The sequence below is a fragment of the Bufo gargarizans genome, chromosome 5 (genome assembly GCF_014858855.1).
Source record: "Bufo gargarizans isolate SCDJY-AF-19 chromosome 5, ASM1485885v1, whole genome shotgun sequence".
Taxonomy (NCBI): domain Eukaryota; kingdom Metazoa; phylum Chordata; class Amphibia; order Anura; family Bufonidae; genus Bufo; species Bufo gargarizans.
This window is the reverse complement of record NC_058084.1, coordinates 187,542,750-187,570,605: the sequence shown is the minus strand read 5'-3', so window position 1 is coordinate 187,570,605 and position 27,856 is coordinate 187,542,750. Positions and strand designations below refer to the sequence as shown.

Here is a 27,856-nt window from a genome sequence, read left to right as displayed (position 1 = left end):
GGCTGGGCCTGATGCGGATAGCAGTTTGGCGCATGTCCTTCCACCACCGAGGATTGCAGTGTGTTTCCCTTTGCCTCCTTTTGCTTCCTCCTCCTACTCTGCTTCCTCATCCTCTACCGCCTCCTCATCTGGTCAGCGTAGCACCTTCATCACCAACTTCAGCACAGCCAGGGGTAAAGGACAGCAGGCAGTTTTAAAACTGATCTGTTTGGGAGACAAACCCCACACTGCGCAGGAGCTGTAGACGGGCCTTGAACAACAGACCGATGAGTGATTTGTGCCAGTCAGCCTCAAGCCTGGCCTGGTGGTGTGCGATAATGGGCAAAATCTCGTAGCAGCTCTGGGCCAAGCCGGTTTGACGCACATCCCTTGCCTGGTGCATGTGCTGAATTTGGTGGTGCAGAAGTTCCTGAAAAATTACCCCAATATGTCAGAGCTGCTGCAGAAAGTGCAGGCCGTCTGTGCGCGCTTCCAGCATTCTCACCCTGCTGCTGCTCGCCTGTCAGCGCTGGAGCTTAACTTTGGCCTTCCAGCTCACCGCCTCATATGCGACGTGCCCACAAGGTGGAACTCCACCTTGCACATGCTGGACAGACTGTGCGAGCAGCATCAGGCGATAGTGGAGTTTTAGCTACAGCACGCAAGGGTGAGTCGCTCGGCGGAACAGCACCACTTCACCACCAATGAGTGGGCTTCCATGCAAGACCTGTGTGCCTTGTTGCATTGTTTCGAGTACTCCACCAACATGGCCAGTGCCGATGATGCCGTTCTCAGCGTTGCTATCCCATTTCTATGCCTCCTTGACAAAACACTTCGGACGATGATGGAAGAGGATGTGGCACAGGAGGAGGAGGAGGAAGAGAGATCATTTACAAGGGTTTCAGGCCAGTCATTCACAAGTGGCTCCGAGGGTGGGTTCTTGAACCAACATACTCCAGTGCACAGCTCTGGAGGATGACGAGGTGAAGGATGAGCAGATGGCGGAGGAACAGTGTTTACAGCAGGGTGGCACCCAAACCAGCTCATGGCCATCACTGATGCAAGGCTGGGGGGATACAGAGGACACAGACGATACACCTCCCACATATTGTCGTTGCATCTGGGCAGCCTGGCACTAGAGATGGCCCGAACTATTCGCCGGCGAACAGTTCCCGGCGAATATCGCATGTTCGGGTTCGCCGCGGCGGGCGAACATATGCGATGTTCGGTTCGCCTCCTATACATCATCATTGAGCAAACTTTGACCCTGTACCTCACAGTCAGCTGACACATTCCAGTCAATCAGCAGCAGACCCTCCCTTCCAGACCCTCCCACCGCCTATCAAAAAGCAAGGACAGCATCCATCTTAGATTAATTCTGAAGCTGCAGTGTCATGCAGGTTATATTAATCGCATTGCGATTACAACTTAGAGCTGGGTTCCTAACGGTTATATTGATAGTATATAACGAAGATTGAGAATATAATTAGAGTTGAGCGAACACCTGGATGTTCGGGTTCGAGAAGTTCGGCCGAACATCCCGGAAATGTTCGGGTTCGGGATCCGAACCCGATCCGAACTTCGTCCCGAACCCGAACCCCATTGAAGTCAATGGGGACCCGAACTTTTCGGCACTAAAAAGGCTGTAAAACAGCCCAGGAAAGAGCTAGAGGGCTGCAAAAGGCAGCAACATGTAGGTAAATCCCCTGCAAACAAATGTGGATAGGGAAATGAATTAAAATAAAAATTAAATAAATAAAAATTAACCAAAATCAATTGGAGAGAGGTTCCATAGCAGAGAATCTGGCTTCCCGTCACCCACCACTGGAACAGTCCATTCTCAGATATTTAGGCCCCGGCACCCAGGCAGAGGAGAGAGGTCCCGTAACAGAGAATCTGTCTTCATGTCAGCAGAGAATTAGTCTGCATGTCATAGCAGAGAATGAGGCTTCACGTCAGCCACCACTGCAACAGTCCATTGGCATATATTTAGGCCCAGCACCCAGGCAGAGGAGGGAGGTCCCGTAACAGAGAATCTGTCTTCATGTCAGCAGAGAATTAGTCTGCATGTCATAGCAGAGAATGAGGCTTCACGTCAGCCACCACTGCAACAGTCCATTGGCATATATTTAGGCCCAGCACACACACAGGCAGAGGAGAGAGGTCCCGTAACAGAGAATCTGGCTTCATGTCAGCAGAGAATCAGTCTGCATGTCATAGCAGAGAATGAGGCTTCACGTCAGCCACCACTGCAACAGTCCATTGGCATATATTTAGGCCCAGCACACACACAGGCAGAGGAGAGAGGTCCCGTAACAGAGGATCTGGCTTCATGTCAGCAGAGAATCAGTCTGCATGTCATAGCAGAGAATCAGGCTTCACGTCAGCCACCACTGCAACAGTCCATTGTCATAAATTTAGGCCCAGCACCCAGGCAGAGGAGAGAGGTCCCGTAACAGACAATCTGGCTTCATGTCAGCAGAGAATCAGTCTTCATATCATAGCAGAGAATCAGGCTTCACGTCAGCCACCACTGCAACAGTCCATTGTCATAAATTTAGGCCCAGCACCCAGGCAGAGGAGAGAGGTCCCGTAACAGACAATCTGGCTTCATGTCAGCAGAGAATCAGTCTTCATATCATAGCAGAGAATCAGGCTTCACGTCACCCACCACTGTAAGAGTCAATTTTCATAAATTTAGGCCCAGAACCCAGGCAGAGGAGAAAGGTCCCGTAACAGACAATCTGGCTTCATGTCAGCAGAGAATCAGTCTTCATATCATAGCAGAGAATCAGGCTTCACGTCACCCACCACTGTAAGAGTCAATTTTCATAAATTTAGGCCCAGAACCCAGGCAGAGGAGAAAGGTCCCGTAACAGACAATCTGGCTTCATGTCAGCAGAGAATCAGTCTTCATATCATAGCAGAGAATCAGGCTTCACGTCACCCACCACTGTAAGAGTCAATTTTCATAAATTTAGGCCCAGAACCCAGGCAGAGGAGAAAGGTCCCGTAACAGACAATCTGGCTTCATGTCAGCAGAGAATCAGTCTTCATATCATAGCAGAGAATCAGGCTTCACGTCACCCACCACTGTAAGAGTCAATTTTCATAAATTTAGGCCCAGAACCCAGGCAGAGGAGAAAGGTCCCGTAACAGACAATCTGGCTTCATGTCAGCAGAGAATCAGTCTTCATATCATAGCAGAGAATCAGGCTTCACGTCACCCACCACTGTAAGAGTCAATTTTCATAAATTTAGGCCCAGAACCCAGGCAGAGGAGAAAGGTCCCGTAACAGACAATCTGGCTTCATGTCAGCAGAGAATCAGTCTTCATATCATAGCAGAGAATCAGGCTTCACGTCACCCACCACTGTAAGAGTCAATTTTCATAAATTTAGGCCCAGAACCCAGGCAGAGGAGAAAGGTCCCGTAACAGACAATCTGGCTTCATGTCAGCAGAGAATCAGTCTTCATATCATAGCAGAGAATCAGGCTTCACGTCACCCACCACTGTAAGAGTCAATTTTCATAAATTTAGGCCCAGAACCCAGGTAGAGGAGAAAGGTCCCGTAACAGACAATCTGGCTTCATGACAGCAGAGAATCAGTCTGCATGTCATAGCAGAGAATCAGGCTTCACGTCAGCCACCACTGCAACAGTCCATTGTCATAAATTTAGGCCCAGCACCCAGGCAGAGGAGAGAGGTCCCGTAACAGACAATCTGGCTTCATGTCAGCAGAGAATTAGTCTGCATGTCATAGCAGAGAATCAGGCTTCATGTCAGCCACCACTGCAACAGTCCATTGGCATATATTTAGGCCTAGCACACAGGCAGAGGAGAGGTTCATTCAACTTTGGGTAGCATCGCAATATAATGGTAAAATGAAAATAAAAATAGGATTGAATGAGGAAGTGCCCTGGATTCCAATAATATATGGTTATGGGGAGGTAGTTAATGTCTAATCTGGACAAGGGACGGACAGGTCCTGTGGGATCCATGCCTGGTTCATTTTTATGAACGTCAGCTTGTCCACATTGGCTGTAGACAGGCGGCTGCGTTTGTCTGTAATGACGCCCCCTGCCGTGCTGAATACACGTTCAGACAAAACGCTGGCTGCCGGGCAGGCCAGCACCTCCAAGGCATAAAAGGCTAGCTCTGGCCACGTGGACAATTTAGAGACCCAGAAGTTGAATGGGGCCGAACCATCAGTCAGTACGTGGAGGGGTGTGCACACGTACTGTTCCACCATGTTAGTGAAATGTTGCCTCCTGCTAACACGTTGCGTATCAGGTGGTGGTGCAGTTAGCTGTGGCGTGTTGACAAAAGTTTTCCACATCTCTGCCATGCTAACCCTGCCCTCAGAGGAGCTGGCCGTGACACAGCTGCCTTGGCGACCTCTTGCTCCTCCTCTGCCTTGGCCTTGGGCTTCCACTTGTTCCCCTGTGACATTTGGGAATGCTCTCAGTAGCGCGTCTACCAACGTGCGCTTGTACTCGCGCATCTTCCTATCACTGCTCCAGTGCAGGAAGTAAGGTGGGCACATTGTCTTTGTAGCGTGGATCCAGCAGGGTGGCAACCCAGTAGTCCGCACAGGTTAAAATGTGGGCAACTCTGCTGTCGTTGCGCAGGCACTGCAGCATGTAGTCGCTCATGTGTGCCAGGCTGCCCAGGGGTAAGGACAAGCTGTCCTCTGTGGGAGGCGTATCGTCATCGTCCTGCCTTTCCCCCCAGCCACGCACCAGTGATGGACCCGAGCTGCGTTGGGTGCCACCCCGCTGTGACCATGCTTCATCCTCATCCTCCTCCACCTCCTCCTCATCCTCGTCCTCCTCGTCCTCCAGTAGTGGGCCCTGGCTGGCCACATTTGTACCTGGCCTCTGCTGTTGCAAAAAACCTCCCTCTGAGTCACTTCGAAGAGACTGGCCTGAAAGTGCTAAAAATGACCCCTCTTCCTCATCCTCCTCCTCCTCCTCCTGGGCCACCTCCTGTTCCATCATCGCCCTAAGTGTTTTCTCAAGGAGACATAGAAGTGGTATTGTAACGCTGATAACGGTGTCATCGCCACTGGCCATGTTGGTGGAGTACTCGAAACAGCGCAACAGGGCACACAGGTCTCGCATGGAGGCCCAGTCATTGGTGGTGAAGTGGTGCTGTTCTGTAGTGCGACTGACCCGTGCGTGCTGCAGCTGAAACTCCACTATGGCCTGCTGCTGCTCGCACAGTCTGTCCAGCATGTGCAAGGTGGAGTTCCACCTGGTGGGCACGTCGCATATGAGGCGGTGAGCGGGAAGGCCGAAGTTACGCTGTAGCGCAGACAGGCGAGCAGCGGCAGGATGTGAACGCCGGAAGCGCGAACAGACGGCCCGCACTTTATGCAGCAGCTCTGACATGTCGGGGTAGTTGTGAATGAACTTCTGCACCACCAAATTCAGCACATGCGCCAAGCAAGGGATGTGCGTCAAATTGGCTAGTCCCAGAGCTGCAACGAGATTTCGCCCATTATCACACACCACCAGGCCGGGCTTGAGGCTCACCGGCAGCAACCACTCGTCGGTCTGTTGTTCAATACCCCGCCACAACTCCTGTGCGGTGTGGGGCCTGTCCCCCAAACATATGAGTTTCAGAATGGCCTGCTGACGTTTACCCCGGGCTGTGCTGAAGTTGGTGGTGAAGGTGTGTGGCTGACTGGATGAGCAGGTGGAAGAAGAGGAGGAGGAAGCCGAGAAGGAGGAGGTGGCAACAGGAGGCAAAGAATGTTGCCCTGCGATCCTTGGCGGCGGCAGGACGTGCGCCAAACAGCTCTCCGCCTGGGGCCCAGCTGCCACTACATTTACCCAGTGTGCAGTTAGGGAGATATAGCGTCCCTGGCCGTGCTTACTGGTCCACGTATCTGTGGTTAGGTGGACCTTGCTACAGATGGCGTTGTGCAGTGCACACTTGATTTTATCGGATACTTGGTTGTGCAGGGAAGGCACGGCTCTCTTGGAGAAGTAGTGCCGGCTGGGAACAACATACTGTGGGACAGCAAGCGACATGAGCTGTTTGAAGCTGTCTGTGTCCACCAGCCTAAATGACAGCATTTCATAGGCCAGTAGTTTAGAAATGCTGGCATTCAGGGCCAGGGATCGAGGGTGGCTAGGTGGGAATTTACGCTTTCTATCAAATGTTTGTGAGATGGAGAGCTGAACGCTGGCGTGTGACATGGTTGAGACGCTTGGTGACGGAGGTGGTGGTGGTGGTGTTGGTGGTACATCCCCTGTTTGCTGGGCGGCAGGTGCCAACGTTCCTCCAGAGGCGGAGGAAGAGGCCGAGGCGGCAGCAGCAGAATAGGCCGAGGCGGCAGCAGCAGAAGAGGTAGCAGGGGGAGCCTGAGTGACTTCCTTGGTTTTAAGGTGTTTACTCCACTGCAGTTCATGCTTTGCATGCAGGTGCCTGGTCATGCAGGTTGTGCTCAGGTTCAGAACGTTAATGCCTCGCTTCAGGCTCTGATGGCACAGCGTGCAAACCACTCGGGTCTTGTCGTCAGCACATTGTTTGAAGAAGTGCCATGCCAGGGAACTCCTTGAAGCTGCCTTTGGGGTGCTCGGTCCCAGATGGCGGCGGTCAGTAGCAGGCGGAGTCTCTTGGCGGCGGGTGTTCTGCTTTTGCCCACTGCTCCCTCTTTTGCTACGCTGTTGGCTCGGTCTCACCACTGCCTCTTCCTCCGAACTGTGAAAGTCAGTGGCACGACCTTCATTCCATGTGGGGTCTAGGACCTCATCGTCCCCTGCATCGTCTTCCACCCAGTCTTGATCCCTGACCTCCTGTTCAGTCTGCACACTGCAGAAAGACGCAGCAGTTGGCACCTGTGTTTCGTCATCATCAGAGACATGCTGAGGTGGTATTCCCATGTCCTCATCATCAGGAAACATAAGTGGTTGTGCGTCAGTGCATTCTATGTCTTTCACCGCTGGGGAAGGGCTAGGTGGATGCCCTTGGGAAACCCTGCCAGCGGAGTCTTCAAACAGCATAAGAGACTGCTGCATAACTTGAGGCTGAGACAGTTTCCCTGGTATGCATGGGGGTGATGTGACAGACTGATGGGGTTGGTTTTCAGGCGCCATCTGTGCGCTTTCTGCAGAAGACTGGGTGGGAGATAATGTGAACGTGCTGGATCCACTGTCGGCCACCCAATTGACTAATGCCTGTACCTGCTCAGGCCTTACCATCCTTAGAACGGCATTGGGCCCCACCATATATCGCTGTAAATTCTGGCGGCTACTGGGACCTGAGGTAGTTGGTACACTAGGACGTGTGGATGTGGCAGAACGGCCACGTCCTCTCCCAGCACCAGAGGGTCCACTAACACCACCACGACCATGTCCACGTCCGCGTCCCTTACTAGATGTTTTTCTCATTGTTATGGTTCACCACAACAACAAATATATTATTTGGCCCAATGTATTGTATTCAAATTCAGCGGGATATAAATTTGAGGCCTAGTATTTAGGCGCTGGGTGACCGGTATGGATTTAGTGACAGAATTAGACTTGGAAATGCACAGAAGCGTGTGTGTGAAGTTATTCTGAATGACCCAATGTGCACCTTGAATATTATATACCCTTTTTGGGATAGATTTCAAATAGCTCTGATATAGCAGGAACCACTAAATTATGAAATTGCTAAATTGGGAATTGTACTTCAACCCAGAACAAAAAATGTGCTTTGACGGGCACTAAATAACTTTCCCAGCTACAACAGGACAGCGGTAACGAGAGATTTAGAGGGATTTAAATTTGAGGCCTAGTATTTAGGCGCTGGGTGACAGGTATGGGTTTAGTGACAGAATTAGACTTGGAAATACACAGTAGCGGGTGTGTGTGAAGTTATTCTGAATGACCCAATGTGCACCTTCAATATTATATACCCTTTTTGGGATAGATTTCAAATAGCTCTGATATAGCAGGAACCACTAAATTATGAAATTGCTAAATTGGGAATTGTACTTCAACCCAGAACAAAAAATGTGCTTTGACGGACACTAAATATCTTGCCCAGCAACAACAGTACAGCGGTAACGAGAGATTTAGCGGGATATAAATTTGAGGCCTAGTATTTAGGCGCTGGGTCACCGGTATGGATTTAGTGACAGAATTAGACTTGGAAATGCACAGAAGCGTGTGTGTGAAGTTATTCTGAATGACCCTATGTGCACCTTCAATATTATATACCCTTTTAGGGATAGATTTCAAATAGCTCTGATATAGCAGAAACCACTAAATTATGAAATTGCTAAATTGGGAATTGTACTTCAACCCAGAACAAAAAATGTGCTTTGACGGACACTAAATATCTTGCCCAGCAACAACAGTACAGCGGTGGGTAACGAGAGATTTAGAGGGATTTAAATTTGAGGCCTAGTATTTAGGCGCTGGGTCACCGGTATGGATTTAGTGACAGAATTAGACTTGGAAATGCACAGAAGCGTGTGTGTGAAGTTATTCTGAATGACCCTATGTGCACCTTCAATATTATATACCCTTTTAGGGATAGATTTCAAATAGCTCTGATATAGCAGAAACCACTAAATTATGAAATTGCTAAATTGGGAATTGTACTTCAACCCAGAACAAAAAATGTGCTTTGACGGACACTAAATATCTTGCCCAGCAACAACAGTACAGCGGTGGGTAACGAGAGATTTAGAGGGATTTAAATTTGAGGCCTAGTATTTAGGCGCTGGGTCACCGGTATGGATTTAGTGACAGAATTAGACTTGGAAATGCACAGAAGCGTGTGTGTGAAGTTATTCTGAATGACCCTATGTGCACCTTCAATATTATATACCCTTTTAGGGATAGATTTCAAATAGCTCTGATATAGCAGAAACCACTAAATTATGAAATTGCTAAATTGGGAATTGTACTTCAACCCAGAACAAAAAATGTGCTTTGACGGACACTAAATATCTTGCCCAGCAACAACAGTACAGCGGTGGGTAACGAGAGATTTAGAGGGATTTAAATTTGAGGCCTAGTATTTAGGCGCTGGGTCACCGGTATGGATTTAGTGACAGAATTAGACTTGGAAATGCACAGAAGCGTGTGTGTGAAGTTATTCTGAATGACCCTATGTGCACCTTCAATATTATATACCCTTTTAGGGATAGATTTCAAATAGCTCTGATATAGCAGAAACCACTAAATTATGAAATTGCTAAATTGGGAATTGTACTTCAACCCAGAACAAAAAATGTGCTTTGACGGACACTAAATATCTTGCCCAGCAACAACAGTACAGCGGTGGGTAACGAGAGATTTAGAGGGATTTAAATTTGAGGCCTAGTATTTAGGCGCTGGGTCACCGGTATGGATTTAGTGACAGAATTAGACTTGGAAATGCACAGAAGCGTGTGTGTGAAGTTATTCTGAATGACCCTATGTGCACCTTCAATATTATATACCCTTTTAGGGATAGATTTCAAATAGCTCTGATATAGCAGAAACCACTAAATTATGAAATTGCTAAATTGGGAATTGTACTTCAACCCAGAACAAAAAATGTGCTTTGACGGACACTAAATATCTTGCCCAGCAACAACAGTACAGCGGTGGGTAACGAGAGATTTAGAGGGATTTAAATTTGAGGCCTAGTATTTAGGCGCTGGGTCACCGGTATGGATTTAGTGACAGAATTAGACTTGGAAATGCACAGAAGCGTGTGTGTGAAGTTATTCTGAATGACCCTATGTGCACCTTCAATATTATATACCCTTTTAGGGATAGATTTCAAATAGCTCTGATATAGCAGAAACCACTAAATTATGAAATTGCTAAATTGGGAATTGTACTTCAACCCAGAACAAAAAATGTGCTTTGACGGACACTAAATATCTTGCCCAGCAACAACAGTACAGCGGTGGGTAACGAGAGATTTAGAGGGATTTAAATTTGAGGCCTAGTATTTAGGCGCTGGGTCACCGGTATGGATTTAGTGACAGAATTAGACTTGGAAATGCACAGAAGCGTGTGTGTGAAGTTATTCTGAATGACCCTATGTGCACCTTCAATATTATATACCCTTTTAGGGATAGATTTCAAATAGCTCTGATATAGCAGAAACCACTAAATTATGAAATTGCTAAATTGGGAATTGTACTTCAACCCAGAACAAAAAATGTGCTTTGACGGACACTAAATATCTTGCCCAGCAACAACAGTACAGCGGTGGGTAACGAGAGATTTAGAGGGATTTAAATTTGAGGCCTAGTATTTAGGCGCTGGGTCACCGGTATGGATTTAGTGACAGAATTAGACTTGGAAATGCACAGAAGCGTGTGTGTGAAGTTATTCTGAATGACCCTATGTGCACCTTCAATATTATATACCCTTTTAGGGATAGATTTCAAATAGCTCTGATATAGCAGAAACCACTAAATTATGAAATTGCTAAATTGGGAATTGTACTTCAACCCAGAACAAAAAATGTGCTTTGACGGACACTAAATATCTTGCCCAGCAACAACAGTACAGCGGTGGGTAACGAGAGATTTAGAGGGATTTAAATTTGAGGCCTAGTATTTAGGCGCTGGGTCACCGGTATGGATTTAGTGACAGAATTAGACTTGGAAATGCACAGAAGCGTGTGTGTGAAGTTATTCTGAATGACCCTATGTGCACCTTCAATATTATATACCCTTTTAGGGATAGATTTCAAATAGCTCTGATATAGCAGAAACCACTAAATTATGAAATTGCTAAATTGGGAATTGTACTTCAACCCAGAACAAAAAATGTGCTTTGACGGACACTAAATATCTTGCCCAGCAACAACAGTACAGCGGTGGGTAACGAGAGATTTAGAGGGATTTAAATTTGAGGCCTAGTATTTAGGCGCTGGGTCACCGGTATGGATTTAGTGACAGAATTAGACTTGGAAATGCACAGAAGCGTGTGTGTGAAGTTATTCTGAATGACCCTATGTGCACCTTCAATATTATATACCCTTTTAGGGATAGATTTCAAATAGCTCTGATATAGCAGAAACCACTAAATTATGAAATTGCTAAATTGGGAATTGTACTTCAACCCAGAACAAAAAATGTGCTTTGACGGACACTAAATATCTTGCCCAGCAACAACAGTACAGCGGTGGGTAACGAGAGATTTAGAGGGATTTAAATTTGAGGCCTAGTATTTAGGCGCTGGGTCACCGGTATGGATTTAGTGACAGAATTAGACTTGGAAATGCACAGAAGCGTGTGTGTGAAGTTATTCTGAATGACCCTATGTGCACCTTCAATATTATATACCCTTTTAGGGATAGATTTCAAATAGCTCTGATATAGCAGAAACCACTAAATTATGAAATTGCTAAATTGGGAATTGTACTTCAACCCAGAACAAAAAATGTGCTTTGACGGACACTAAATATCTTGCCCAGCAACAACAGTACAGCGGTGGGTAACGAGAGATTTAGAGGGATTTAAATTTGAGGCCTAGTATTTAGGCGCTGGGTCACCGGTATGGATTTAGTGACAGAATTAGACTTGGAAATGCACAGAAGCGTGTGTGTGAAGTTATTCTGAATGACCCTATGTGCACCTTCAATATTATATACCCTTTTAGGGATAGATTTCAAATAGCTCTGATATAGCAGAAACCACTAAATTATGAAATTGCTAAATTGGGAATTGTACTTCAACCCAGAACAAAAAATGTGCTTTGACGGACACTAAATATCTTGCCCAGCAACAACAGTACAGCGGGGTAACGAGAGATTTAGAGGGATTTAAATTTGAGGCCTAGTATTTAGGCGCTGGGTGACAGGTATGGATTTAGTGACAGAATTAGACTTGGAAATACACAGTAGCGGTGTGTGTGAAGTTATTCTGAATGACCCTATGTGCACCTTCAATATTATATACCCTTTTAGGGATAGATTTCAAATAGCTCTGATATAGCAGGAACCACTAAATTATGAAATTGCTAAATTGGGAATTGTACTTCAACCCAGAACAAAAAATGTGCTTTGACGGACACTAAATATCTTGCCCAGCAACAACAGTACAGCGGTAACGAGAGATTTAGAGGGATTTAAATTTGAGGCCTAGTATTTAGGCGCTGGGTGACAGGTATGGGTTTAGTGACAGAATTAGACTTGGAAATACACAGTAGCGGGTGTGTGTGAAGTTATTCTGAATGACCCAATGTGCACCTTCAATATTATATACCCTTTTAGGGATAGATTCCAAATAGCTCTGATATAGCAGGAACCACTAAATTATGAAATTGCTAAATTGGGAATTGTACTTCAACCCAGAACAAAAAATGTGCTTTGACGGACACTAAATATCTTGCCCAGCAACAACAGTACAGCGGTAACGAGAGATTTAGAGGGATTTAAATTTGAGGCCTAGTATTTAGGCGCTGGGTGACAGGTATGGGTTTAGTGACAGAATTAGACTTGGAAATACACAGTAGCGGGTGTGTGTGAAGTTATTCTGAATGACCCAATGTGCACCTTCAATATTATATACCCTTTTTGGGATAGATTTCAAATAGCTCTGATATAGCAGGAACCACTAAATTATGAAATTGCTAAATTGGGAATTGTATTTCAACCCAGAACAAGAAATGTGCTTGAACGGACACTAAATAACTCGCCCAGCTACAGCACTAGGGACAGATTTAGCTGGATATAAATTTGAGGCCTAGTATTTAGGCGCTGGGTGACCGGTATGGATTTAGTGACAGAATTAGACTGGGATATGGCCAAAAAATAAACAGACTATTGCTGGTTAAATGCACTTGGTGTGACAGCTTCACCCTGATGTAGGCTTTAGCCAAAAAACAACCACACCATTGAGGGTTAAATGCACTTGGTGACAGGCGCAGCTTGCCCCTGATTTTGTATATGGCCAAAAAATGAACAGACTATTGCTGGTTAAATGCACTTGGTGTGACAGCTTCACCCTGATGTAGGCTTTAGCCAAAAAACAACCACACCATTGAGGGTTAAATGCACTTGGTGACAGGCGCAGCTTGCCCCTGATTTTGTATATGGCCAAAAAATGAACAGACTATTGCTGGTTAAATGCACTTGGTGTCACAGCTTCACCCTGATGTAGGCTTTAGCCAAAAAACAACCACACCATTGAGGGTTAAATGCACTTGGTGACAGGCGCAGCTTGCCCCTGATTTTGTATATGGCCAAAAAATGAACAGACTATTGCTGGTTAAATGCACTTGGTGTGACAGCTTCACCCTGATGTAGGCTTTAGCCAAAAAACAACCACACCATTGAGGGTTAAATGCACTTGGTCGCAGCTTGTGCTGGCGCACCACAAGACACAAAATGGCCGCCGATCACCCCAGAAAAATGAGACTGACAAACGGTCTGTGCAGCCTAAAAACAGTGAGCAATTGAGGATCAGCAGCTCAATGATCCACAGCTGCAGATCGATCAGTTAATCAAGTCCTTTGGAGGAGTTAATCTGCCTAATCTCGCCCTACTGTCGCAGCCGCAACCTCTCCCTACGCTAATCAGAGCAGAGTGACGGGCGGCGCTATGTGACTCCAGCTTAAATAGAGGCTGGGTCACATGGTGCTCTGGCCAATCACAGCCATGCCAATAGTAGGCATGGCTGTGATGGCCTCTTGGGGCAAGTAGTATGACGCTTGTTGATTGGCTGCTTTGCAGCCTTTCAAAAAGCGCCAAGAAAGCGTCACAAAAGCGCCAAGAAAGCGACGAACACCGAACCCGAACCCGGACTTTTACGAAAATGTCCGGGTTCGGGTCCGTGTCACGGACACCCCAAAATTCGGTACGAACCCGAACTATACAGTTCGAGTTCGCTCATCCCTAAATATAATGCTATATTCGTTGTCAATTCTAGCAATACAACCATTAGGAACTCGGATCTAAGTTGTAACCGCAATGCGAATAATGCAGGCTATATTAATCGCATCGCGAATTCAACTTAGAGCTAAGTTCCCTATGGTTGTATTGCTAGAATTGACGAATATAACGAATATATCACTATATTCTCAATCTCCGTTATATTCTAGCAATACAACCATTAGGAACCCAGCAGCTCTAAGTTGAAATCGCAATGCGATTTATAGAAATTGAATTAATCGCATTGCGATTTCAACTTTCTCAAATCTGACAGTACATTCTAGCATGGAGTCGTTCCCATGGTGATGGGGACGCTCCATGAGCACGGAAGTCAGCAGAAGCTCTAAGCTGAAATCGCAATGCGATTAATTCAAGTTCTATAAATCGCATTGTGATTTCAACTTAGAGCTTCTGTCGACTTCCGTGCTCATGGAGCGTCCCCATTACCATGGGAACGGCTCTATGCTAGAATGTACTGTCGGATTTGAGAAAGTTGTAATCGCAATGCAATTAATGCAGGTTATATTAATCGCATTGCGATTTCAACTTGCCACACTCTGCGTCAACTACGTAATTTTCCATGGGAGTTTTGCCATGGATTCCCCTCCGGCATGCCACAGTCCAGGTGTTAGTCCCCTTGAAACAACTTTTCCATCACTATTGTGGCCACAAAGAGTCACTGTAGGTTCTAAAATTCGCCTTCCTATTGAAGTCTATTGCAGGAGCAAGTGGTGAAGGGGAAACCTTGATCCCCGAAATGCGTTGAGCCACATATCTGCTAATAAAGGTGATTTGATCAGAAGCACACTGCCCCGCTGCCATCATTCACTGAGACTCTACACACGATCCTGGCCAGGGGGGAATCGTCACAGGTGTTTTATGCTTATCCTGCTGACGACCCCCCAGTGAAGTGCCTCACTGGATGTTTTTTCATCCATTTTATTCCTTGTTTTTAACCTTTTCCTTCACCTTCTGTGTAAACCACAGCAGTGACCTCATTTTATTTCAACTGTTTTGAAAAAGTTTTTTATATATATATATATATATATATATATAAAAAGTTTTTTACTTATATGTATAATATGCTAGTTCGGAGGAAGAGGTGGTGGTCGCACAGAAGCACCAGCGCAGCAAAAGAGGGAGCAGAGTACAAAAGCGTCTGTTACATTCTCAGGTGACATTTTGCCGTATACAAACCCCTGATCTGCATAGGTGACAGGAAACAAATTTTTGCAAAATTGTCTGTTCAATTGGTGGATGAGATGAATCCAGTTTTGCCGTGAATAAACCCCTGCTCTGCATAGTTGACAGGGAACTAATTTTTAAAAATAGTCTGTTCCATTGGTGGGTGACATTAACCCATTTTTGCTGATGAAAAACCCTTGCTCTGCATAGGTGACAGGGACTAACATCTAAAATTCGTCTTTAATTGACACGCGCCCCCTCCTTTTATTCGATCCTACTGCTTTAACAACTTGTCCCATATTTACGCTCGATCACATTTCAGCCATTGACCTCCCTTGGATGTGATATCCCTTTCTCACGCTCCCTCTCCGGCATGGAACCCTGATTCCCCGTTTCCCGTGATCACCATGGTAGGCGCATAAAAGAACATCGAAAGTTGACAGGGAAGATATCTAATTGGATCGTGGACATCACGGGGACGTGCGACATGGTGGATCAGTATGTGTGCACACGCCTAAACGAACTGACTGATGGGTCTGCCCCCTTTAACTTAAGAATCTCCAAATTAGGCACATGGCCTAAGCTGGCTCTTTATGCCTTGGAGGTGCTGGCCTGCCCTGCAGCCAGTTTATTGTCTGAACATGTGTCTAGCACGACTGGAGGGGGTTATCACAGGTTATATTTCCCAATGTTTTAGGGTGTACCCTAATTTAAAAAAATATAAATAAATGTAAAACCAAAAAACTGTGTAGGCTACCGCCACATCCACCGCCACATCCACCGCCACATCCACCGCCACATCCACCGCCTTCTCAACCTCCTACTCCATATGGACTTCGTCCTCCTAGATCAAGATTTTATTTTTATTTTTTTGAATTTTATGTTATTTAGAGTAATTTCCCTATCCACTTTTGTTTGCAGATCACCTGCCATGCTCTTAACCACATTTTGTTGGCATTTGCAGCTCTCTAGCCCTTTCCATGACATTTTTACAGCCATTTTAGTGCTCAAAAGTTTGGGGTTCAGGGTCAAGTTCGGGATCCCGAACTCAAACTTTTTTGTGAATTTATTGTGCAAAAGCATTAACATTATTGCGATCAAAGTAAGCCATATCCTGGAGGGGTTAAAACGTTTTTCAATTAAAGATGATAGCGTCACTTTAAGAAAAAAAAAACTACTGCAGTAACTATGAAAGGTGATGTTGTCATAGCAACCAGACTGTTCTATTGTTGTGTATTTGGTTCTAGAACACGGACACCTAGAACATATGTGAATTACAAGCAGCTTTTCCTCACACGTCAAACATTACAGGTGAAGTGAACATTTACCTACCGTGCGATTACTGCGCTATTACCGGAAGGAAATCTCTGGAAACAGATCTCCGGAGCTGAAACGGTAAAGTATAATAAGTGTAATATAGCGTAATATATCTAATCAGATACTGCGGGAAAGTTATTAAGACCCTTGTCTCATACACTGGTATTAATATGTAATGCGCTATAGTGAGGAGCGCCACAGTTATTAACAGGCTTGTCTCTTTATAAAATTGGCGCATCTTTCTGACATCATTCCATCATGCGGCAGAAAGCAAAGCCGTGCCGGCTATGAGCTGATGCAGGTTTGTGCTGTAATTTACTCCAGGTTCTGGCACAAATAAAAAATCTTTGGGAGCATAAAATTGGAAAAAGTCACAAATTACTTTTAAACACCAGAAAACCTAAAATAATGTTCATTTCCTCCATTGGGCTTAGTTTTCTATGCAAAATGGTTCTCCTCTAGAAGTGAGAAACCGCCTCTCTAGTGCCACCTATAGGTCTCTACCATGTAAGTTCATGTCCTGAATGCCAACGTCACAGTATACATATGTGGACAGCTCCTATTGATCTTAAAGTGAGCAATATAAGTATGTATGCAGTAGCTCCCCCTAGGGGCGGCTAACATTTTTGGACAGCTTGAATTTTGACTGACTCTTGGACAATCAGACAAATCCTGTGCATTTAACTGTTGGGAACTAACTTGTTACATTAAAGTAAAATGTCCTTGGCCAAGAGCGCGTCTGATCCCCGAAGTGCTCTTTCTTTTCTTCTCGCTCCAAACTCTGACAGAGTCGAAACAGGGAGCGCGCCAGTGGCAGGGGCAGAGGCGAAGCAGCGCATGTGCAGTTAGAATAAAGCCATGGACTAACTGGCTGCACGCAGAGCGGGGCTGAGGGGGCGGGGCTCATTATAACAACATTACCATTCAGATTTTTTGAATAAAGTATATTAGGAAACTCTTTTTTACCCTACCTCCCACTATATAGTGGAAAGTACTTATATAGTGGCCAACCCCTTTAAATATAATTGAAAATTATCAATTTAAAAACCATCTCCATTTGACTATGTAGGAAAGTTGGTGTTACCATGACAACAAGGCCACTCGCTATTCTTTTATAAGCGGTTCTAGAACTAACTGGTTTACATTTCACTGGTAACGTGGGGTTAAATGTTTCAATATACTTTTTGAATCAATTCCTTGCACTTTTTAAGATCTCTGCTTGCTGTCATTCAATAGAAACCTCATTGTTTATTTCCAGTGGATAAAACTCTGTGCCGGACATGTGTTGGGCCCACGGATCTATCATATATGTGTATGTGTCACATGACCAGAAGGATTTTATTCCCTGGAAGTAAACACTCAGGATGCATTCACACATAGCAATTGATGTGCAGTTAAAGTCGCATCGGCAGAACCGCAGTTTTACTGTAATTTGCTGTGGTTTAGCAATGTGATATTTGGCTGTGCGATTTTTAAAGGTGAAGCATAAAATAAATGTGTTTCACCTGTCAGAAGCATGAAGTCGATTATCTCCTCGAAAAAACATGGAAAAACCTTGTGTTCTTTTTAATAATGTTATTACGCGGCTCTAATGGAAAATCCACTGCTATGTGTGAATATACCCTTAGGTGACACGGTGCACTTGTGCCACTTATTTTTGCAGTGTGTCTGAAACCCGTACAGCATTAAGTGTCTGATAGGTGGCCACGCATTTGCAGCTCTCTCCATCCATTTCTATGGGAGTTCTGAAAAGAGTTGAGCACTTTTAGCTCCGAGAACTCATATAGAACTGAATGGAGAGAGCTCAGTGTCTGCGGCCACCTCTCCATTCACCGTGGCTGCAAGATGGGGCCTTGTTCTTCAATAAGTTGCAGCTCCTAGTAGTGAAACCTGGACCTATCACCATTTATGGCATATTTTATGGAATCGCCATGAATGTCCAGAATTGAATAATCCTTTAATGTATGCCAGAAACCATGAATTACATACAGATGTAGCAGAGGTAACACACACACTCTTAACTCAAATTTCTTAACTCATCGCCTTATCTTGAAACATGAGCCCCTGAAAAGCAATTGCTTAACGCATTTAGATAACATGTCTCATAAACCATGTGTTTAACCCTGCTACATCCGTACAAGTGCTTTCCATGATGGAAACCACCGGAGTCCAACATACCTCACTGACTTGGGGGTCCATCATGTCCAATCATGGTCTTGTAATTTTATGAGGGAGAACAGCGTTGCTTGTGCTATGTGACTAGAGCCTTACATGGTATTTTAATGTCTCTAATGTATTGGCTTGTGAGAGTTGTATATATATAATGGATTTTTGTCTTTAAAGGGAGTGAGAGATACTATAAAACAATGGCGGACAATGCACTTAAGAAGTCCATGAAGAGAAGCCACTGCTTCCCCGACTTACCAGCCAAGCGGCGTCGGATTGACCCTGCACAATCATCTCAGAGGCGTGTTGTGCTCTACACCCCGTCCAGTGAGCTCCTGAGGTGCCTCGGACTCTTTCTACGTTGGAGGTGCTATAAGCTTGATCTTTCCCCTACACAGGTTATAGGATGGCTAAAACGTATTGACAACTATCTCCTTACTTCGGGTTGCCAACCCGTAAGTTTCCTGAGCTCAGGCAGCGTGGTCTTCCTCTATATGCTATGCCGGGACCTCATCTCCCCAGAGGTAGACAGCGTAGAACAGCTTCAAGTGTCGGTCCTGACCTGCTACTTCATCACCCACTGCTACACCGGCAATGAAATTGGGTATCCAGAAACACCATTCCTGGTGGGCTCAAGGACGGCCTTTTGGGACCGATGCCTGTCTTACATCAACATTATGAGCTCCAAGATGATGCAGATCAATTCCAACCGCCAGATTTATAGCGAGACACTCGCTGAGCTGAAGGCTATAGGGCGATAAGACAACCTGTGTCCTGCGTGATCTGGATGGACAGAAGATGGATTAGAAAATGAGGCCAAAATATGAAATTTTGTGAAGGGACCATGTTTTAGGGAGGTATTTACATCTGAGACCACCATGTTATACATATATGCCATATAAGTTATCATGGCTCCTGGAGATTTAAGATCAGGATGTGAAAGACTCCAGGGTGCATTGTATGAACTCCTGGTTTATTACATGTCCCCCTCACAAGCCGCTCTGGCTCTTTTTCAAGTCCCTAGATCTTCTTATTTTTTAAATTGATATCTCTTAGAGATTTCAATAATGGAATTATACCGTATGGCTCTCAGAGCAGACATTGATTTTTCACATTGCTGCACTATGGTGCAAAGACATAAATTTTCAGACTGGACTTTACAAATGCATGATTTTTATTTGGCTCGGAGCATTTCTTTATAGGTGACAACTGGAGAACCAGGGACTAAGTTATTAACTGTACTTAACTTACTTCACAAAATCGTTCCCTGTTCCGAGCTCTCAGTCATGTGGCCCTGGAAGCTCTGTTGTGATCCAGTATTGATGACGTTTTGTCTACTGGTCACTTGTCTTCCAGGCTCCTAAATCATGCCCCGTTGACAGCACATCACCAGTAATATCCCTTTTGGGGCTGGTGCTCTGTGCTGTGTGCAAGGTGCATGTGATGACCCAGCGTACAATAGCTGGATACATGCATGCACAGACAAAAGAAGAGTGCGTACCCTCTTCTGCAATGAAGAAAGCAGAGAAGTCAGAGGAAGGTAAAGAGCAATACCCAGGACAGAGCACTGTGGCTCATCCAATGTAGTTTCGAAACTACTAACCCCCTCTTCAACCTCAGCACCACAATGTCAAGTTTATTAACAAATGGTGCACAACAAGGAGGCGAATAAATAGCAGCAGAAACCTCAAACAAGTGAAGATCAAATACAGAGCATCACAAAGTCTTCTGAACAGAAGAAGAAGGCAGCTGGAGCTTTGCTAAGAATTGAACTCTGTGCTTTATACACCCAGTGCACTTAAGTTACTTAGGTAACATTGTTTCTGAAACATGCTGAATTTTCTTTTATTAAACTTAAACAGAACTTCACTGTTTTAACTTAGTCTTTTTTATTTTTTTATTTGAGGACTTTCATGTAATAAAAATGAGAGATTAATGGAAAAAAATATAAACTACATTGTAAATCATGAATATGTAGTGCAAATGCTACAATGCTTGTTCTGTTTCATGTAGGATAAAGAAGTGTTTTTTTTTATTTTTAATTATTTATTTATAATTATTATTTATATTTGTGGCCCCCTCACAGGATACTGAGGACAGCGGCGTACATTGTATTGTGGTTGTGCTTAATATTGTTGTCCAGATCCCTTTACTTGACTTGAATATGACTGAGCTGCACACAGTTTATATGACCAATAGACATCACTGGTCTAGAAAGAGGCTGCGGCACTTACCACCTTTATTTCTGGTTTATTTCCGATATTGGTTACCTACCATATGGACATCTATTTCAGGGTTCTTGCCCCTTGTAAGTAAGAGCATGGTACTGAATTAAATGCCACAGCTTTGAGGCTGTACTGCTTCTCAATGAGGAGATCAGGGTGTTGTCTCACAGTCCTTATAACAAATGCATTGACATCAAAGGGCATTTTTTTATTTATGTTTAAGCCAAATTTTTTCTGTGATTCAATATTGTCACACAATAAAGCAAGTACAAGTGGGAGAATTTCCCAAAATATGTTTCTAATACAGTTTAGTTCAATCGCCTATCAGATTGGGCCACCGATGCCAACTCTGCACTTTCAGCAGTGGACCGGGTGGAAGACAATGTGAAGGAACTGGAGGCACTCTCAGTCATCCAATCTACTACTGTCTGCACTTATTCTGGCCTCACCAATATTAGAGTGGTATTCAGGCCTACAAAATGTCGCATCAATGTCCTTTTGCCTGCCTGCACCAGAGGAAGGTGTTTCATTTGGGCTCGTAGATGGAACAGATGAACAACTTCCTCTCCCTGCAGCAGGAGCTCCACCACCCACACCAGCACCACGGCCACGTCCCCTAGTTGATTCTCTCCTCATTTTGTTACAGTCACCCACAAAATTGCCTAACAGACGAAGAATTGTATATCTGTGTCACGGATGCAAAGGAGGTGTTTAGCACAAAAAAATATATATATAAATAATAGGTAGGTCACACTGACCAAATTAACCGGCTGAATAACTATTATATATCCCTGTGATGGTGGCAGTTACAGTTTTTTTAACCAAAAAAGGTAAATTACACCGACCCAATTAAATGGCTGAATAACTATTATATATCCCTAAAATGTGTAGAATAAGCTTGATAGGGGAGCTTTATAAAGACCATTAGGTTAAAACGTTGCTGCACAAGGTGTAATAAAGAAATCAATTGGATCCATTTGGAGTGCCGTGGCTTATTCTACACATTTTCTGGCTACTACGGGAATCCTAGGACCAGGATTCAACGCTACAGGCACCACCACGTATTGGAATCAATGCAATAACAGTGAGTAGTGCTGGCCTATTTGCTATTTATGTATTATTTATCCCTGTGATAGCGGCAAGTAAAGGTTTTTTCACCGAAAAAATAGCTATTTCTCACCCACACAATTAACAGACTGATTATATCTCCCTGTCACTGGTGTAAAGGATTGCACTAAGAAAAATGCCAACAGGTCACCCTCAGATTGAACAGCACGATTAAGTATGGTATTTCTGTATCACTGGTACAACAGAGCTGTATTGCACCGATCAATGAAGCCTACAGGTCACCAGCACACTTTTTAAAACTAATAAAAGCCTAACACTCTCCCTGCCTGCAGCAGCGTCCTGTCCCTACACTAGTTAGAGCAGAATGGCGGCGCATCATGTGATCCAGCATTTATGCATGCATGGTCACATGGTGCGCTGGCCAATCACAGCCATGCCAATACTAGGCATGACTGTGATGGCTTTTAAGTGCCCACAGCTTAATCGCTCGATGATTGGCTGCTCTGCAGCCTTTCAACAAGCTTTATTTAAATTACGAACAATGAACCCGGACACGGACTTTGGCGCCAAAATCCGGGTTGTGTACACGGACACCCAAATGTCCGGTATGGTCCTGAACGTGGCGGTGCGGGTCCGCTCATCCCTACTCCTCACTGCTGAAGATGGGTTCAATAGAAAGTCTATGACCCCATTTGCATTTGATCTCCAGCAGTGAGGAGACAGTACTTTGTGTAAACGCTTCCTTATCCTTGATCAGATCAGAGGGGTCTCAGTACTCAGACCACCACTGATAGAAAAATCTTTGACGTGTCACTCTAATGTATCAAACGTTTCTTTCAAGTACAGGTACACTTTAAATTTATATATTTAAACAATTTTACTATGTATAACGCTTGGAATGAATATAGACAAGTGAAGGCCTCCATGCATTGCAGCCCCCGGCATGTACATTACAGATACACAACGTATAATGCAAATCGCTCATCTAATACTCTGCTGTTACTGCTTTGATAAGTGGCTAATTAATATTCATTTCCCTTGCACTGGCGCATTACATGGCACCCATTGAAATTAATGTGCTGCTATATCACCCACAATTTAGAAAGTTTGATTATTTTTCTTCCATCACTTACCTAGATAGTGAAACTAAGAATCGTAGCAGAGTAATGAAGGGGTTAATGGCAACAAAATGGTGGTCTAGGGTATGAAAGAGGTGAAAGAGTGATCTAGGATATTGATGGGTTAAATGGTAACATAACAAATGCTTTAGGGATGACCTATCCCCCATACTGCTAGATACATTCAATTCTATTTCCGCCACATGCCCTTTCCCATCTCAAACCTTGCAAGCCCATATCACGGTGATCTCCAAACCGGACAAAGATCACTCCCTTTGCTCCAATTACAGACCTATCTCCCTTCTTAATATCGACTTGAAAATATTTGCCAAAATGTTAGCCTTAAGATTACACCCCCACATTCCAAATTGTATCCATAGAGAGCAGGTAGGATTCGTCCCAGGACATGAGGCCCGCGACAACACCATTAAATCTATAAGTCTGATCTCTAAAGCTAAACAACTAAAGATCCCTATGTGCCTGCTCTCGGTAGATGCAGAGAAGGCCTTCAACAAGGTCAGTTGGCACTTCCTGGAAAGGACCTTGACACATATTGGGGTAGGTCCGAAGATGATCAATAGAATCATGGCCTTATACTCTGGTCCCACTGCTCGGGTTCGTGTCAATGGTACTCTGTCGGATCCCTTCCCTATCTCAAATGGTACGAGACAGGGATGCCCCCTTTCCACGTTCCTTTACATTCTTGTGATGGAATCCTTAAGTAATGCCCTGCGAGACAATGATGCAGTAAAAGGCATACACATTGGCAACGTAGAACACAAACTATCACTGTTCGCCGACGATCTCTTATTATACCTAACTTCACCTAGAATTGGACTTCCCTCAGTTCTGAAGGAATTTCAGATTTTTGGGACATTGTCTAACTTTAAAGTCAACATCCAAAAATCTGAACTTCTAAATATCACCCTCCCTTCCAGAGATGTTACCACACTTAAAGACTCATTTGCTTTTAAATGGGCCCCAAATAAGCTTAAACACCTGAGAACTTACATCTCTTCTGATACTTCCCATCTGTTCAAGCTCAACTACCTCCCTATACTCCACACCATTGAAAATAACCTGAGTTCTTGGTCAGCCTTAAATGTCTCCTGGTTCGGTAGAATCAACACCTTAAAAATGGATGTTCTACCCAGACTCCTATATCTATTTCAGACAATTCCCTGTAGGATCCCAGCCTCTTACTTTACACGACTAAGAAAGCTTGCCTCCCGCTTTATCTGGGGTAGGTCCAAGGCCAGACTGAGCTACAATCTTATGATTAGATCCAAGGACCACGGGGGAACAGGGTTACCTGATTTCCTATCATACTACAGAGCGGCGATTGCCAATTGCGTGATTGATCTTACCTATAACCTTGAGAGGAAGCTCTGGGTTGAACTAGAACATGCCCTAGCCCCTGGTCTAATCCCAGGCATTTTTTGGTTTCCGACAAGCACCTTGACCCATATACCCATCCAAAGGCTATCGCCTTTCCTCTCTTCCTTAGTAGATATTTGGTCCAGATTTGCCTCAACGGCCCGATTGACCACAATTCCTGACCCTCTCACAAACATATCTGGTCACCCGCTGATACCTGCCACACTGTCAGCCCTACCATCTTTCGGGTTAAACTCCAAGCCTCAGATCAGGGTCAAAGACATATATTCTGATAGAGGGATTAAGGAACTTAAAGACATAGGACATCTTATTCCTGATGCACCAGGGAGATGGTTCCACTACTTACAACTGCGCAGTTTCACTGGATCTCTGGCACCCGGTACGCAACTTCAATCATCCTTATCTGACTTTGAGAAATTATGCCTAGCTACTTCTGCTCCCGGGCATTCTATATCTCTCATATATGCTATTCTGAATTCGGGAGAGATCGGGGACGACTCGGAAGAATTCCCTGCTCCGACCAAGAAAATTATGCAATCATGGGAATCTGAGTTGGGATGTACCCTAACACCTGATCAATGGAAGAGATACCTTCTGTTCACTCATAAGTCCTCTATCTCCTGTAAGATCCAGGAACTCAATTACAAGATCTGGTCTAGGTGGTATAGGACCCCGGTCAAGCTTAGCCAATTTTACCCCACTGTTCCGGACACTTGTTGGAGATGTTTGAACTCTAGAGGCACTATGTTACACATCTGGTGGGAATGCCCAGGAGTAGCAACACTTTGGCGTGAGGTATTCTCGCTCTATGACCATCTATACAAAGTCTGTACGCCTATCTCTCCTCAGCTAGCTCTTCTTTCAGTTTACTCGGGCAGAATTAAGGGGATCAAGAAAGGCGTCCTCAGATTCTTTATCATAGCAATGCGCCAAATAATTCCTTGAGTTTGGCGTTCAACAGAAACTCTCCTCAGAGTGACCTTGGTTGGGGCTTTGGATTCTCTGGCGCGCCTGGAAGAGTTGGGTGCGGAAGACCAAGGCTTGGGCGTGGCGCACGCTAAACAATGGGAGGCCTGGTATCAGTTTCGCTCTTCGAGGGGTTTCTCGGGTTGGTTGACCTCAGGCTCTATTACTTAACGTAGTCTGTTCAGTCTGGCTGCAATAAAATCTTGTCAGGTCTACTTGACACTATCTTTTCACCCCCCCCCCCCTTCCTTCCCTCCCCCGGCTCCTTTGTCTCGTCTTCCTCCCCCCCATCCTTTCATTTTGATTGCGGATTGTTTACTTTATATCTGTACACTGATGTGACATGTAATTCAGAAACCTACATATGTTACATATGTCTAAGCTTACATGGTTTCCAATAAAAACAAATTGAACCATAAATGGTAACATAACTGGTGGTGTAGGGTAATAAAGGGGTAAAAGCACTGGTGTAACTATAGGGGTCGCAGCGGTCGCAGTTATGACCGGCCCCTAAGCCAGTGGTGCTGTACTTTTCCCTTTATAGGATGCAGTGCATCTTATAAAGGGAATACTAATGAGCACTTCTATAATGGAAGCGCTCACTAGTCTGCAGGAGGAGGGGGAGAGAAGCGCTGTGAGCGCTGTACAGTAATTACCCCTCCTCCTGCTCGCTCTTCTCAGGGCCTGCGCTGCTGTGTCCTGGCTACCTGCAGCGTCAGGACGTACAGAGCGCACTGTGACCTGACTGGAAAAGCTAGGTGCACCAACGCAGAGTGAAGTGGACCCCAAGCTGAACTCTGGCACCAGGGACCCTGAGCCTTTAACTACACCCCTGGTTAAAAGCTAAAATCCCTGGTGGTCAAGAAGAATGAAAGTGTTAATTCTAATATCCCTGGAGGCCAAGTGTTTTGTTTGTAAACAGTTAATATCATTGTTGGTATAGTACCCCCGCTCAGTTGAATGGGCTGTGCATCCACCCTTGCAACATCCATCAGGATATCTCTGCACTGCCTATACCATTAGCATCTGTTATGGCAGTTTCAGTTGTGCATAAAATTACTTAAATAAAATCAATATATTTTCTAAACTTTTTTCAATGTAACTTTTTTTTTAACATCAAATCTCATTTCATTGTAAATTTTAAGAATGCATCTTAATGGATCAATCAATAGTTCTGTGTATCACTCAAATGTCTTGAGCGTTCAGCAATAACATATGGATGGGCAAGTCTGCATGCTCTCTGACCAGTTAAGACATAGGGTCCTTTTACATGGCCCAGGGCCATAACAAGCCAATTAGAGTTGAGCGGACACGTGGATGTTCGGGTTCGAGAAGTTCGGCCGAACTTCCCGGAAATGTTCGGGTTCGGGATCCGAACCCGATCCGAACTTCGTCCCGAACCCGAACCCCATTGAAGTCAATGGGGACCCGAACTTTTCGGCACTAAAAAGGCTGAAAAACAGCCCAGGAAAGGGCTAGAGGGCTGCAAAAGGCAGCAACATGTAGGTAAATCCCATGCAAACAAATGTGGATAGGGAAATGAATAAAAATAAAAATAAAATAAATAAAAATTAACCAATATCAATTGGAGAGAGGTCCCATAGCAGAGAATCTGGCTTCACGTCACCCACCACTGGAACAGTCCATTCTCAGATATTTAGGCCCCGGCACCCAGGCAGAGGAGAGAGGTCCCGTAACAGACAATCTGGCTTCATGTCAGAAGAGAATCAGTCTGCATGTCATAGCAGAGAATCAGGCTTCACGTCATCCAACATTGGAACAGTCCATTGGCATATATTTAGGCCCAGGCACCCAGGCAGAGGAGAGAGGTCCCGTAACAGAGAATCTGTCTTCATGTCAGCAGAGAATCAGTTTGCATGTCATAGCAGATAATGAGGCTTCACGTCAGCCACCACTGCAACAGTCCATTGTCATATATTTAGGCCCAGCACACAGGCAGAGGAGAGAGGTCCCGTAACAGAGAATCTGTCTTCATGTCAGCAGAGAATCAGTCTGCATATCATAGCAGAGAATCAGGCTTCACGTCAGCCACCACTGCAACAGTCTATTGGCATATATTTAAGCTCAGGCACCCAGGCAGAGGAGAGAGGTCCCATAACAGAGAATCTGGCTTCATGTCAGCAGATAATTAGTCTGCATGTCATAGCAGAGAATCAGGCTTCACGTCACCCAACATTGGAACAGTCCATTGGCATATATTTAGGCCCCGGCACCCAGACAGAGGAGAGGTTCATTCAACTTTGGGTAGCCTCGCAATATAATGGTAAAATGAAAATAAAAATAGGATTGAATGAGGAAGTGCCCTGGAGTACAATAATATATGGTTAAGGGGAGGTAGTTAATGTCTAATCTGCACAAGGGATGGACAGGTCCTGTGGGATCCATGCCTGGTTCATTTTTATGAACGTCAGCTTGTCCACATTGGCTGTAGACAGGCGGCTGCGTTTGTCTGTAATGACGCCCCCTGCCGTGCTGAATACACGTTCAGACAAAACGCTGGCCGCCGGGCAGGCCAGCACCTCCAAGGCATA

At 44.9% G+C, this 27,856-nt stretch overlaps 1 protein-coding gene across 1 annotated transcript; it reads left to right on the top strand.

Annotated features, from left to right (window-relative positions):
* Positions 1–18,729: 18,729 nt before the first annotated feature.
* Positions 18,730–27,347, top strand: LOC122939374 (cyclin-dependent kinase 5 activator 1-like; the record flags this gene model as incomplete). Its single annotated transcript, XM_044295440.1, has 2 exons — positions 18,730–19,275; positions 27,336–27,347. Coding segments are annotated over exons 1-2 (558 nt in total), but the record flags the coding sequence as incomplete, so codon positions are not given.
* Between the last annotated feature and the right edge of the window lie 509 nt (positions 27,348–27,856).